Genomic DNA, 15,645 nt, shown 5'->3' on the forward strand with positions numbered 1-15,645 from the left:
AATAGGCTTTCTTTTGCTTATTTCTTTTGGCCCCTGGGCAATTCAGAGGCTTACACGCTTTATCAAGCAGCAGGTTGAATCCATAGCCTCCCTCCCATACAAGTCCGTTATCAAAGACTGCAAATGGCCGATAAAGAAAATCCTTGATGATTCAGGCTAATAAATGAGGCAGCTAGAGACGGGTAAGAGACACCAGCCCCTGTTTCAACCCAAGACAGGCGCCCCACTGTAGCAGCTGGGTTAGCCCATGATGGGTAAGATCAGTAGGTGTGGTGTCCAACCTAAGACAGTCACCTGGTCAAACAGGAGAGCACCAAAGGTAATCCTGTTGCACTTTTGCAGTCTTCAAATAATTATTGAAAGAAGGGAGGATCTGCTGGGGGCCGAGCCGCTTGTTCTACCTAGCTGAAGCCATTTTGTAATTCTCTAAGAATATGTTTGGACATGTTGCCCCTCCCTGGGAGGATAGTTTCGGTTTACCCCACCCTGGGAGGATAGGTTTCAGTTTACTGGGACCACCCTGCTAAGTTTCTGTTCACCAGATAACTTTCAGCTTGCTGGAAACATGTAGTCTTCCCCCATTGCATAAACTGTGAATGCTTTCAATAAAATGAAGACTTGATTGGAGATTCTCAACTTGTCTTCCTCCTTTTGTGCCTCCTGTCCCCCCATTCTCTTTCTTCCCTTCCTAGGGTCACCTAATGTCCCTGCGGGCAGGGGCATTGGAGGAGAAAATTAAGATGAAGAGAGCTCTTGGGGCTTGGCACATCAGCCCATATCTAGGGAACCAGAAGAAAAGCTGTCTTCTTAGAGTACAAAGTTTCTCCTAGACTAGTGTTGCAAGTAATTATCAAAGACATTCAACCACCCATAAGATGTTTAATTCATCAGTTGTTGGTGTCATTAAATGTTTTAGCGTAAAAAAAATGCTGAGCGAATCTTACAGTCAGAATGAGTCAGAATTCAAAGGAAGTAGGCTTGATTTTTTTTTAAATACTTATGCCTGACTTAACTTACTGGAGACATACACACATCAGTACAACATAGCCAGCCAACTGCCCCAGACCAGTAAAAATCACGTCTATAAAAAGGAAATCTCAGGAAGCCATCATCTTCTAGAAGGCCAAGATGAGCTCACTTTCTTTTAAAATAGAGACTTCCTACTCATTTACAATTGTTTTCTCCACTGCAATGTGGCAAGGAGAGGTGAGAATGAGCGCCTGCAGCACCAATTCCCATGTTGCCATCCAAAACTTCAGGTTTCACAACACCAGACCTGCCTTCAGCTGGTGGTTCCGAGTGCCCCCGAGAATGATGGTTACTTTTCTGGCAATGCTAAATTCTCACTTCACTTGAAATTTACATATATAAAATCAAGAAATGAGTAAACACTGCCTAGTGCTAAAAAAAGAAATGAGGAACCAGGTTCCACTCCCTGAGCTTACACCCTCTCAGAACAAAGGGTGTGTGTGCACCAAGGGGCATCTCTAAGGGCCGGCCTCGGAGGAGGGGAAGCACGGCCACAGGCTGTGTCGTGAGGCTAGTCAGAAGCCAAGGAACCAGAATGAGCAGTCAGATACTTGGGGAAGAAAGGACAACATTTGCAATGAGCAGATGGGCAGCTGGAGGAGCAGGGCCAGCAGGAACTGCTAGCCAGACATACATGAGGTGTTACCTGAAAATAGAAATGTCTGCCTTCTGCCCTCAGGATCCCAAGTCCACGGTCTGGGACTAGAGGAGGGAAACCTTAACTACCGTCGGAAAGAAGAGTCACAGCATCTATGTGTCTGGAACTGTTTCTCCAGCAGAGGGACTGTGACTGGCCAGGCAGGCTGGACGAGAGGCATTTCAGTCCCACAGGCTTGCCTTTGAGGGAAACAGGAGTTCTGCTCTGCAGCACTGTCACAGGGAGACACACAAGAAGCCTGCACTCCTGGGAAGACAGTGTGTCTCTTGGGTAGGGGCTGGGGACAGTGGGCAGACAATCTTAACTACAGCTTTGTTCTTAATTAAGGAGCAAAAGCCCCAAAATGGGCATGAAGTACCACTGTAATCTGACACTATGGTGTGCAGAAGCCAAGTACTCTAGGTCTGAATTCCTTGAAGAGACTTTGTTTTTCATAATTTTTGTTTGCTGGCTTACTTTGGGGAGTGTTAAGTGGAGGGGGGTTAGAAAGGGAAGATTTATTTAAAAAAAGCAAATACCATTACATATGAAATTTCTGCTTTTTCCCTACAGAAGTTCCCCCCCCTATGTTTTCAGTTGAGGAGTCAAGTTATGTGTATTTATTATTCTACAAATAACTCACTTTTGCTACATTGCATCCAGGGAGAAATAAAGGGATAATAATTGTTATTACCCTTGGGAGATGAATCATATATTTTATGATTAGTAGAAATCAAGAGAGTAAGCTGGTATAAAACCAGTGACACCGTGCTCCCTATGAACTTCCTTTTCCTCTTCACATTAGCTACCATAAACCAAGAGGAGACCCGGTGGTGCAATGGTTAAGCACTAACTTGCAAGATCAGTAATTAGAATCCACCAACCAAGCAAAAGGAAGATGGGGCAGACTGCTTCCAAAATGAGGAAGCCTGTGAACCCGCGAAGCAGAGTGCTACCCTGTCCTGTGCTGCTGCTCTGGACCGTGGACACAGAACTGACCCACAGCTGGCCCACCTGTGGTTTTCAGAGGCTGTACATCACCGGAGAAGCCTGCCCATCTTTCTCCCATGCAGCCACTAGTGGATTCAAAGCACGTACCTCTGCACTGGCAGGGCAATCCCCTTACCATTAAGCCACCAGAACGGCTGTCCCTGTCCTATGTTGTTTGTTGTTATGAGCTGTCAAGTCACTCGTGACTCCTATGTACAATAGCCTTGAAACCTGCTCTATCTTGTGCCAACTTACTGTCTCTGACACACCCACCCTCATTAACCCAGCCAGTGAATCAATCTATCTTGGTGATGGTCTCCCTCTCTCTGTCCCTCCACCTTGCCAAGCATGATGTTCTCTCTCCAAGGACTGGTTCCTCCTTGCAAGATGCCCAAAGAGTGTCAAAGCCTTACAATCCTTGCCTCCAAGGCGCAGCCTGGTCTTACCCTCTCTAGGACAAACCTGTTTGTCATGGTAACAGTCCATGGTATATTCAACACTCTTCTCCAGCACCACAGCTCAAAGGCATCAATTCTCTATCATCCCTAGTCATTGTCCAGCTCTCTGATGCATAACAAGCAACTGCAGAGACTATGGCCTGAATCTCAGTCTCCAGACTGACGTCATTGCTCTTCAGTACTCTGGAGAAGTCTCTGATAAGCAACTTTCCCAATGCAATTCTCCTCTTGATTTCCTGGCTGCTGGTACCAAGAGTGTTCATTGTATGGTCAAAATAAGTCGTAATTCATTCAGTGACAGTGGGCTTTAGGTTGAATAGTGAAGTGGCTTGGTTTCTCCCACTGAGAGAACAGTCCAATACTTCCACTCCACAATTTACTACACTACCTTAATGGGGACTGTTTCAGATGACTCCGTGCCCAGTTAGCAAATTAATTTCATTCACAAGCCCCAAAGATCCTCGAAAGTCTATCCATTTCAGTTACAGAGAATGTCCAAATTGAGAGCTGTCCTGGAGCAACTTTTAAAGGGCAAAGGAGATAGAGAATTCTTCCATGTTCAAACTCACACAAAGGGGAAGCATCGGACGGCTCCTAAAATAATTCTCCAAAGATGTTCTGCTTACATTTGACTCATAAATGTTTCCAGAAGGAGGGAAAGACATTATTTAAAAGACTCCACATTGCTGAAATACTTCTCTAAGTATTATTTACCCCTCTGTAACTTTGACCCCAATAGTGTGTTAAAGGTTCTGAGAAGTCCTAAAGAAAAATGTTTCACAAGCATGGGTATGGACAGCCATATACTCTTATTCAGCAGTAGAGAGGTGGCTAGTACAAACCAAACTCAGCACTCAATGTGAAATATACACTGGCTCTCAAAGTCAGTATGGGGGGGAAAGGTTTTGTTAATTACATGTGGACATGGTAATATTGGGGATATACAAGATTAAGTATATAAGAATGGTTAAAGCACTTTTAAATGGTTACAAGATCGGCAGTTTAGACCCACCAGGCTCTGCAGGTTAAAAATGTGGTAGTCAGCTTCTATGAAGATCATAAACTTGGAAACCCTATGAGGCAGCTCTACAGTGTCCTGCAGTGTTGATGTAACTCAGAGTGGAAAGTCAGACACTTGCAATCCAACAACTTATTCTATGAGCTATATCTTTCTGTGCACTTCACTGCCACTGAAAACCCACTGATGACGGGTCAGCTATGGAGCGGTTCTAACTGGATTGGTACACAACAATAACAACTCCTTTTTACTTTTCAAATGTGGCTACCAGAAAATTTTAAGTTACATACGTAGCCCACACAATTCTGTTTCATGTTGCTGTTGTTGGGTGCCATCAAGGTGGAAGTGACTCAAGCTGACTCTCCAGCAGGTTTTCAGAGGCTGTCAACTGCACAGGAGGTGCCGACCTTTCTCCCAGAGAGCAGCTGGTGGACTGGAAACTCCCGCCTTTGGGTTGGCAACACACCTCCTTACCCACTAGGCCCTCGCTCCCTTCTCTATTGAACAGTATTTATTTAACCCAAAACCAAACTTAACCCACTGCCTTCAAGTCGGTTCCAGATCATAATGATCCTCTCAAGTTTTCAAGGCGATCAATCCTCCTGGGAAGAAATCTTTCCAACAAGAGGTAGGTGGCTCTTGAATTCGGACTGCTGACGTCTTGGTGAGCGCCACACATTTTGCATTCTATCACCAATGCTAAACTACAGGGCAAACTTGTAAACTTCAGACATATTTTAATGTCATGACATCTTTGCACACTTATTGTTCACATGAAACAGATATATATACCACCACACAGAACATAGAAATGGCTGAGACCAAGAACTCTATTCTTTCAAAACTGCCCAGCTAGTATTCTATAATCCTAAAGGCATTAACGGAGAGATAAGGTCTGTACAAAGAGTAACTTTCTGTTTTGTCTATTATGGTTACTGTATAATGTCAAGTCAGAACCAAGCCTTAGCTGACACTCAGGTGGACTTTCAGAGGCAGTAAATACACAGGAGACTGCCCATCTTTCTCTCACAGAGCAGCTGATTGATTCAAATCATATACCTTTGTGTCGGCAATCCAATGCCTTACCACTAAGCCACCTTAGTTATTCACGAAACAGAGAATTGCTGCACTTTGACTTTAGAACCAACTGAATCTGTAATTTCTAAATGTCACACTAACGAATGAATAACAATTTTTAACCACTGAAACTAGTGCATCAAGTACAGATGAAGACAAAAGTTCTTTCAGGAATTAACTATGACGCTAAAGTTCCAGACTTTATGGATCCAGAGTCTTTGAACAAATTATTGTTGTTATGTGCCATCAAGCTGATGACTCCTCACAGCAACCCTCTGACCAATAAAAAGCTCTGAACCTTGCCCTATCCTGGGCGTAACTCCCTGTTTCACACACTGCTTGCCAAAGTCACTGTACCAATCCATCTCCTTCAAATCTCTCCTACACTGACCTTCTACCTCTCTGAGCATGATGTTCTCTAAGGACTAGTCCCTCCTGGTGACATGCCCAAAGTATGTGAGATGGAGCTTCAAAATCCTTGCCTCCAAGGAGCAAACAGATTTCACCCTCTCCAGGATAGACCTGTTTGTTCTCTATTTCCTGTGAAAGGGCAATCAATGTTAGGTGATTATCCAGACTACTTTTTGAACTTCTGTGGCATGCAGTCTAGATGAAATTACTCGGGTGGCCTAGTCCACAGAAAGCTGCACTACTAACCCAGAGGCCACGACTCTCTGGCAGCTCGAATCTACCAGCCATAACCCAGAAGAAAGACGGGCTATTTCCTCCTAGCAATCTACAGCCTCCAAAACCCACTGGAGGGTCAGCCGACGCAATTGAGTTTAAACTGTCTATATACTTGGACCAGGAGGCAGTCGTCAGAACAGAGCAAGGGAATACTGGATGGTTCAAAATTGGGAAGGGCGTACGCCAGGGATGCATCCTATCTCCATACCTCTTCAATCTATATGCAGAACAGATTATCCAGGAGGCTGGGCTCTATGAGGAGAAATGTGGGGTCAAGATTGGTGGGCGATTTATCAACAATCTGCGTTATGCGGATGACACAACCCTGCTTGCTGAAACTGAAGAGGACCTGAAGCGCCTGCTGCAGAGGGTCAACGACTGCAGCCTGCAATATGGATTGAGGCTCAATGTCAAGAAGACAAAGATTCTCACCACTGGACCAATTGGCAGCATCAGGATGGATGGTGAAGAGATTGAGATTGTACACAGCTTTAGTTTGCTTGGCTCCACAGTCAACAGTCTTGGCACCAGCAGCCAGGAAATTAAAAGGTGCATTGCCATGGGAAAGTCTGCTGTTAGGGACCTCTCCAAAGTACTGAAGAGCAATGGTGTCTCTCTGGAGACTAAGGTGCATCTGATACAGGCCGTGGTCTTTGCAATCACTTGTTATGCATCAGAGAGTTGGACAATGACCAAGGAGGATAGAAGGAGAATTGATGCCTTTGAGCTGTGGTGCTGGAGAAGAGTATTGAAAATACCATGGACTGCTAGGAAAACAAACAGATTTGTCCTGGAAAGGGTTAAACCGGGTGGCTCCTTGGAGGCGAGGATTCTGAGGCTCCGTCTAACATACTTTGGATGTTGTGAGGAGAGACCGGTCCTTAGAGAGGGACATCATGCTTGGGAGGGTGAAGGGACAGTGCAGGAGAGGAAGGCCCTCTATGAGGTGGAATGATTTAGTGACTGGGATAATTGGGATGGGAGTGTCAGAGACAGTGTGATTGGCACAGGACAGAGCAGAGTTTAGGGCTGTTGTACATAGGGTCGCTATGAGTCGCAAGCGACTCGACGGCACATAAACAACAACAACAACATATATACACATTAACTAATAAAAAGTGTTTGACGTGGTATTACCAGAAGACAATTAACTATCTAATTGCAAGAAAGTCAGCCTTTTTGAGGTTCAGTTTCCTTAGTTGTAAAGGAAAATGACCCATATTATAAAGGAATCCATATTATAAAGGAATCCAATGACCAAACAAGGGCAAGTTAAACGGAGCATGTTGCCTGGCAATGAGGAAACACAAACATCCCTCCTAATTCTTCACTGACACTCATAGTAACTCTTTGGACTTCAGTTGTGTTGCTTTAAAGAGGACAGAACTAAAAACTTGTTACACTCTAGCAGGAAGTAGATTTTTTCCCTTCAGGGATAGCAGTTCACCAATATTGTTTCCAGTGCAGCATGGTTATTGTGTCTAATTTCCTGGCTTTATAAATAGGACAAAATGGGAACACAGACAGAGAGAAGCCAAAGAAGGGCTTCTCAGTGTCCTTTCATTACTGTGATAACACATTGCTCACTTCAACCCTCAAAGAAGATCTTTACTCACTGTCAATAAAACCAGAAATTAGGATGCCTCGATCCCTACAGATTTCACTCCTCAATTTATTTAAAAACAAAACAAAAACTCCAAACACCTGTATTCAGCAAGCCTCAGAGCAGGCGGCTCTCCTTTCTCCATTTTATGGAGTTTCCCTCTCCAAGCACCATGTCAGTCCAAGAGAACTGGAGAGAGCAAGCTAGAGGTCTAGAATCTCGTTCTTCACTATTTTTTCTGAATAGCTAAATCTACTGTGAAAACATCCAAAAGTTGTCTAAGTAGTGTTGGTGCTATTCTTGGTCTAAACAAGTATGCAATAAAGCATAAATACATTTGGGACAATCCAGCTCTTGGATGGGTTTTCGTATTTTGGCCCAAGCTATTCAGAAAACATCAATATTTCTAAGGAGCTACATAAATCTACAAGTCCATTATCAAGCCATCTGCCTCTGTACTCCAGCGGCTACAAGGTTAATGGAAGCTTGAAGTCTGAATCATCTACAACCTTGATCTGCGAGCCAATGAGTGTGGGAAAACACTGAATGTTTGAGCTCTCAAGACACTAGGCAGCCAGATGCCCTGGGGTCAACGACTCCAAACAGTAAGCTGCCTCCAAGACCCAGGCCCAAAAAATCTCCACTGGGCCCCAGTGAAAGGGAATTCCTAGCAGAAAGCCAACACTATGAGAACCGCTGGATGGTGAGGCCATCCGCTGAGGTCTTCTCCAAGCTCCCCGAGTCACTGCTCTCTCTACCATATCCCTGTCATCGGACCAATCCCATTTCCTCCACCTGAACGGGATCTTTGGATCCCTGGGACCCAGTATATTATGATCAACATTTGTACAAGTATTAAGGAGCTGTGCTGCCAACTCAAAGGCATGTAGCTTGAATCCACCAGCTGCTCTACAGGAGAAAGATGGGCAAGCTCCTCCCCACCCATCTGCTGGAGGGTCAGCTGTCAGTCAGTTCCAACTCAATGGTGCCTAAGAAGAACACTTAACTAGAGCTACAGTTATCAAAGCAGGTGCCCTGGGGCTAGGGTTATGCAAAACCATAAGCTAAACAAGTGCGTCTTCCTGGAGAAACGCCCTCAAACATTTTCCTATCCAAATCCTTGAGAACTGAAAACAAAAATCCACATGAAATTTAAGTCTCATGGCAGATTTGGCAGTTTCCAAATTCAAGGCTATGTCTCAGAATGCCTGGGGTCTAAGTTCCCTTTCTGCTCTAAGTGCCAAAGCAGAGAAATCCAAGCAGCTTTGGACTCCTCTACGTCCTAATTTGTGAGAGGCTGGAGGGACTGTCAGGTGACAAGGCTCACGAATGCTATTTTCGAGGTGGAAAACCAGGATAAACTTGCCCAGACTACTCACAAAGTTAAGGCAAAAGGCAGGAAAGAGTGTTCAGTTTTGGCCCAAAGCATCATTACATATCTAAACTTTTTAAAAAGATGCCTTTAAAGTCCTAGTTTGGTATTTGGGATGGGCTTTTGGTTTTTTGAGGAGTATTTTTCCCCAATGTCTTCCCACTAGTACAATATTTGGGTTTTGTAATCATTTCCTGGAACGAGCTCCATCATCAAGCGCCTGCATTTCACCCTTTCCTTCCTCTGCGGTTTCACTGCTTCAGCAGAAAACACTTACAGCTCCAAGTAAACAAATATTTCTCAAGAAAGGCTTGGGCACACACCTGAAGCAGGAACCCAGAGCCCTCAAGAAGTTGGCTATGCCTCTTCCAAAGGGCCTTCGTCGCCCCCACCCCACCCAAGGGCCCCAAGAGCCCAGGACGTTGTGAACTTTCTCCACGCGGCCTTCACGGCACTTGGCCAACCTTGTCCTACAGAAAGTGAGGAGGTGCAAGGCTGAGGAACCAGAGCTTTCTCCTATCCCTTCGGGGCTGCAGAAAGCGCAGCCGGGTCTACGGGAGGGACAAGGGATGGACGGCAGTCAGACACACACCCTGGCCTGGGGCCCCGGGCTCCCGCTCACCTTGGCAGACATCTCTCCAAACAGAGGTCTGTTGTCCAGGATACTGGTGCCGTAGGTCCTGGTAGAAAAGTCCTCCATTTTGGGGTTTCTTCACTCTTTCCCAAAGCAACTCAAAGCCGGGCCAGCATTACCTCCCGAAGTGTCAGGTCCACGACTCCAAAGGCCAAGTCACGGCGCACTCTTGCTGGGGGCCCCAGGCCTCGGGCGGAAGTCGGCTGGCGGCGGCAGGTGGGCTCAGTCCCGGGGTCCGCGGCCGCTCCGCCCCCGCCCCGCTCGCCGCCGCAACTTGAGCTGCTGCCGCAGGAAGTAAAAGGAAACAAGCGCCGCGTGGCCGAGTCCCCGCGGGGCGCCTCCGCGCGGGCAGCTCCCACTTCCCCAAATCTCGGCGCGGTGCTCGCCCGGGAGCGGCCGAGTCCCGGCGGGGCGCCCCCACACGGGCATCTACCCCTTCCCTGAGTCCCTGCGGGGCGCCGGCAGCTCCCCCTTCCCCGAGTCCCTGCGGGGCGCCCCCACGCGGGCAGCTCCCCCTTCCCCGAGTCCCGGCGGGGCGCCCCCATGCGGGCAGCTCCCCCTTCCGAGTCCCGGCGGGGCGCCGGCAGCTCCCACTTCCCCCAATCTCGACGCTGCGCTCGCCCGGAGGCCGCGGCTCACACACAACCCCCACCCCCCCACTACCCCGACTCCTTCACGCCCGAATTTCCAAGTTTTCTAGAGTGAGCACCTACACCTTCATGCTCAGGAAAAAAGAAAAGTTGCAGTGGGCGAAGTGATTGCAAGCCACTTGCCAAAGCCCTCGCCCCTTCCAGTCTCAAATGGGGGGGGGCGGCGGGAGAAGTAAGGTGGGCCGGAGTGGACGCCAGCGCTCCACAGGCCACTCCCACAGCGCTTGCAGGTTCGGGTCGCTGCAGTGCCCGCGCCTGGCAACTCGCATTGGTTACATCTAGCCGATGCCGGGGCAGGAGCCGGGCAAAGGGAGCTGAAGAGAATATGGGCAGGGCCCGCCATCGATCCGCCACCCTCCTCGTAAACGTCCCGCGCCCGCAGGCCATACCTCGGCGTCCCGCGCCGCCTGCACGCCTGGGAGTCCTGGCCGCACTGTGCCTGGGCGCCTGTCCGCACAGTGTCGAACCTGGGTGCCGAGGCTCGAGGACACGTGGGGCAGGTAGAGACCCGCAGCACCGGTGCAGACCGGACGCTCAGCCCCGGATCCAGCCTACGGATTCCAGCCGCGCTCCTGGCCGGGACCCGCGGCCAATGTCGCAAACCTGCCGGGCCCACCCACGCTACATCACGGCCGCGGCAGCCAATCCCCAGAGCCGAGGCGCCGCATTGGCTGCGGATCTTTATTTTGAGAGGTGCCAGTTTATTCCCTTGGGGGGCACAAATCTCAGCGACGCACGTTTCCCAGCATCCTAGTAATTAGGCATCCGCGAGATTCATGTGGACAAAGAATACTTAGGTCTGCTTTAACCACCTTGGACTTTGCACTTAAGATAGGGCAAGGGCATTAGAAATTTTCAATGGGGTTGTTTGTATCTTTGTCCAGTTTTGTTTTGTGATAGGAATTCTCTCCAGAGACCGTCAAGATATTAAGCGTACTAGGAGCTCTTTACCGTGCCGCCTGCTAGTGTGATGGTGCTGAATAAGCATATTTGCAGCCAACCTCTAGGTTTTAAGGACATAGAGAACTTGAGATGAGCAGGCCACAACTCGCTGCATTGGGAATTATTTTTATAAATATTCTGAAGCAAACACAACCACGTTGGGTTCTTGAAACACAAGATTGCCTAGATAAAAGAAGATGCTGAAAAGGCTTGTGAAGAGGGAGAAAATCTAGGTTGCAATGTTATGGACAATTAAATTCCACATAGTCCCTCAATTGTTCAGGATATGGGATTGAAATAAGGAACAGACTAAGAACCACATAGTTATAGATTTGGAATTTGCAACACTGAGTGGACTGAGATACCATTGCTTTTTGGCTTTTAGGTTTGCTGGTGGTTTAGTCTTTGTTTTGTTTTTTTAGGGGGAAAAGAGGCTTTGTTTAGAATAATATCGAGTTAAATGACTACATGCCAATCCCAACATGCTTTATGCTATTAACCTAAAAGATGGGCCTTTGGTTCCTCTTAACCTAAAAGGTGGGCTAAGTAAAACACCTTTCCATTTCCCTCGAACCGTTCGTTGTCAGAGTGCCAGGCAATACACTACACCTTTCTCCAGGAACACTGACGGACACTCCATAGAGTGTTGGGCTGCTAATCAAAAGATGGTATTTGTCCCTCTGTCCAAATTTACTAATGGTTCTGAGATAGATGGACCATATCCCCTTTCAATAAACAAAGTCATTTTATGTCTCAGGTTATTAATGAGTCTTGCTCAGGAGACATGGCGTTGTCCAATGTCAGGGACCTTTCCAAAATGGTGAAAAGCTATAATATCTGCTTGAAAGTTAATCAGTTCGAGCCTGACTCAAGCCATGGTCTTTTTAATTACCTGCAATGCAATAGAGCTGGATAATTAATAAGGATGGCAAAAAAGAGAACTGATGCCTTTGAGTTGTGGTGTTGGACAAGAGTACTAAATATCCCATGGAATACCAACAAAACAAAGAGTTATGTGTTGACAAAAGTGCAACCAGAGTGCTCCTTGGAGGCAAAGATAGTGAAACGTCATCTTTCATACTTTGGACGTGTAGCTAGGTGAGGCTATCCTTGGAAAGGAGCATCATGCTTGGAAAGATGGAGGGTCAGCAAAAAAAAGAAAAAAGAAGACCCACAATGCGATGGATTGACATAGTAACTTCAGCAATGGATTCTAGTGTGTCAGATGTTGAGGACGGCACAGCTTCAGGTTGGCTGTTCATAGGGTCGCTATGAGTTGGACTTGACCAATGGCACCTAACAACAGCTCTAATTCTGATACTATGCCTCTTTCCTCATCCTATAGTCCAGTTTCTTGGATTATTTGCTCAGCATACAGACTGAATAAATACGGAAAGATACAACCCAGATGCACAATTTCCCTGATTTTAAGTCATGTAGTATCTCTTTATTCTGTTTGAATGACTGTCATGGTCTCTGTAAAGTGCTCTGTAATTCCCATTCTTTGCACAGTTATCCAATATTTGTTATGCACCACATAATCAAATTATTTTGCAGGAGCGGCATCCACGTCCAAAATGGCTTGCCTCTGGAAACTCTGCGTACGAACAGTGCTCAGGCTGTTCGTTCATAGGGTCGCTATGAGTCATCTACGACTCAATGACATTAAACAACAACAAACAACAAGTCAATAAAACATAGATAAATGTCTTTCATGCATTCTCTGCTTTCAACCAACATTCATCTAATGTCACCAATGATATCCCTTATTCCACATCTTTTCCAGAATTCAAAAAAACCTTACAAAGACTATAGTACCTTACTCAGAAGTTATTTGAATATGAAAAACACACAAAAACACACAACACACAACACAACAAAACCCAAACCAAACACCTGGCTTCATGAAAACATCAGTTGAAACCCATTAACTAATATGGGAACAATTGTATTTATTATGGAGTTTAGATTAGACCTGGGATTTCACCCTCCCCCAACTCCCCTGAACATATATTTGTACACATGCATTGGGCATTTAAACATTCACCTATTACTATTGTATGTGGACCTGTCACCATGTCACATGCAACAACTTGTTGACTGGTTAAGAATCTTAGCAACATCCTCTATAAGAATAAGCCTGTGGAGTTTATCTTTCAATATGACTTTCCTTACTATCCTTTGATTTTGCCAGGTAGATGGGCAGGAGTATGAAAATATCATGTGTTAGCCTAGCCACAAGGGGATTGGTTAGTCTCATTATTAAATAAAGCAAATCAACAGGAGGAGAATGAGACCTCCCCACCACTGGAGAAGAAACCTCACCTCCAGGGAAAGAGCGAGAGAGCCTACAGCCACAGCAGAGAAACAGACCTGATATGAGATAGGACCTTGGGACTGCTACACCATTGGAACTGGAGCTAAGAGCCTTTGCCCAAGATTGTTGGACAACTGGGGATGTAGGAGCCATAATTTGCTGGGCTGAGAACTTGGCAACACTGGCCTAAAACTGTGAGGCACAAGGCCCAGGTGACTGCAAGTACATTTCAGAAGCAGTCCTGACTGTATTCTATTACTTGTTGTTGTTATGTGCTGTCAAGTCGCTTGTGACTCAAAGCGACTCTATGAAACCTGAAAACCTGCTCTATCCTGGGCCAACCTAATAGTTTCTGACACATCTACCCTCCTTACCCCAGTCATTGAATCAATCCATTTCATCGGTGGTCTTCCTCTCTTTCTCTGTCCCTCAACCCTTACAAGCACTATGTCCCTCTATAAGGACAGGCTCCCTCCTTGCAACATGCCTAAAATATGTCAGATGAAGCCTCAGAATCCTTGCCTCTAAGGAGTAGCCTGGTTTCATCCTCTCTAGGATGAACCTGTTTGTTCTGCTGGCAGTCCATTCAATACTCTTCTCTAGCACCACAGCTCAAAGTCATCTATTCTCTGCTACTAACCTGGATTAAAACTTTTTACTTTTCCACTATGGTTCTGTGTGGTCTGTGAGCTATTGCATAGAATTTTTGACCCGGCAAAGGAGTAAGATTGGTGTTGAGATGAGTAGAAAGGGTTATAAGAGCATGTGAAACATGTCTGCTCTCACAGAAATTGGTTTTTTGTTATTGATACTGTTGACAGGGACAGTTCCCTTTTGTAAAGTTGGTAAAGGTCAAATATGGTCATTCTGACATGGACCCTTTGCTCCTTTTACAGTGCCCTAGTAAAATAAAAGAGTGCTCTGCTGGTGTAGTTTATAGGTGATTCTGTTGCTAATCCAAAGACCACACCTCTCTGATGGTTTAAATCCATGAGAAATTTCAAGGGAGAAAGTCTAGAGTTCTCCTAGATGATTTACAGCCTCAGAAATCCAATGTAGGGTGGCTATGAGTTGGAACTGACTCAGTGCAATGAAGAATGAGGTTGTCTTTCATAGAGTGATTTCTCCATCATTATTACCTAATAACTTGTTAGAAATGCAGACTTTCTAGCTTCATCCATTATAGTACATCAGTATCTGCGTTTTAATAAGATCTTCAAAAGATTCATAAGCACATTCTTATTGGAAAAACACTGCTTTAATATTTCTCTATTTTCACAAATTGAGCCATAGTCATGTGGATGACTCTATTACCATGCCTTCCCAATTCTTCACCTTTGTCACTGTCCATTTCACGCTCCCCATTTTCTTCCTCAGTCACATTCACAATGTTTCACTTTCAACGACTATTGCATTCTGGACTTTGCAAATGCCAAGTCCAAAGTAAATCCAGACATACCATCTGGTAAATTATAACCTCTTATCATTCTAGTTTTCTTGTTGTTGTTCATGGCAGAGTCAGAACTGATCCATAGCTGACCATCTGGTGGATTTTCAGAAGCAGTTAATCTCATATAAGGAGACTGTCCATCCTTTTCCTGTGGAACAGCTGATGAATTCAAACTGCATGCCTTCGGGTTTGCAGTGCAGCTTCTTGCCCCTAGGCCATCAGAGCTTCCCTCTAGTTTTCTTACTCACTGTAAAGATAAAAATACTTATTCTTTTGGCTACTTCATTATTCTGCATCACTTCATCCCTTAACTCTTTCCCATAGAACTTACTCCCCATTTCTCCACCTTCTTCTAGGTTATAGTCTGTTTCTAACATTGACAATGCTTTTTTGCTGGTATTTTCAGCCCTTGCCCCATTTCAGGAGGGCATAGTGTGTAACATATTAGGCTGTCAACAAAAAGGTTGACAGTTTGAGTCGGCCAGATAATCCCCTGAAAAATGAGAAGTCTCCTCTCAAGATTTACAGCCTCAGAGACCCATTGGAAGGTTGCATGAGTTGGAATTGACTTAATGGTAGTGGTATTTGGTTTGGGTTATTCTATTTATCCTATCACATCTGTGCATTAAATTCACATTAGTTACTAATCCTTCAACATGTATAAACAGGTATCTAATATAGTTTGAGGGGGTGGGAAATCATAAATGCTCCTGATTAGAATAATTTTAAATTCAGTACATACTACTTGGTGTATTTAAACTAACATTGCTGCCCTAGATGC

At 45.6% G+C, this 15,645-nt stretch overlaps 1 protein-coding gene and 1 pseudogene across 1 annotated transcript in view; both read right to left on the minus strand.

The window, feature by feature from the left end:
* Positions 1-9,571, minus strand: part of TMEM243 (transmembrane protein 243, mitochondrial) — a 26,197-nt gene extending 16,626 nt beyond the window's left edge. Inside the window, exon 1 of the mRNA XM_006891442.1 lies at positions 9,494-9,571. Coding sequence (XP_006891504.1) covers positions 9,494-9,571 — 78 coding nt within the window. The remainder of the gene's footprint in view (positions 1-9,493) is intronic.
* Positions 9,572-10,228: 657 nt separating this feature from the next.
* Positions 10,229-15,645, minus strand: part of LOC102857019 — a 59,718-nt pseudogene continuing 54,301 nt past the window's right edge.

This window comes from Elephantulus edwardii, unplaced genomic scaffold (assembly GCF_000299155.1).
Source record: "Elephantulus edwardii isolate Elephantulus edwardi_28Jun2011 unplaced genomic scaffold, EleEdw1.0 scaffold00098, whole genome shotgun sequence".
NCBI classification, from domain to species: domain Eukaryota; kingdom Metazoa; phylum Chordata; class Mammalia; order Macroscelidea; family Macroscelididae; genus Elephantulus; species Elephantulus edwardii.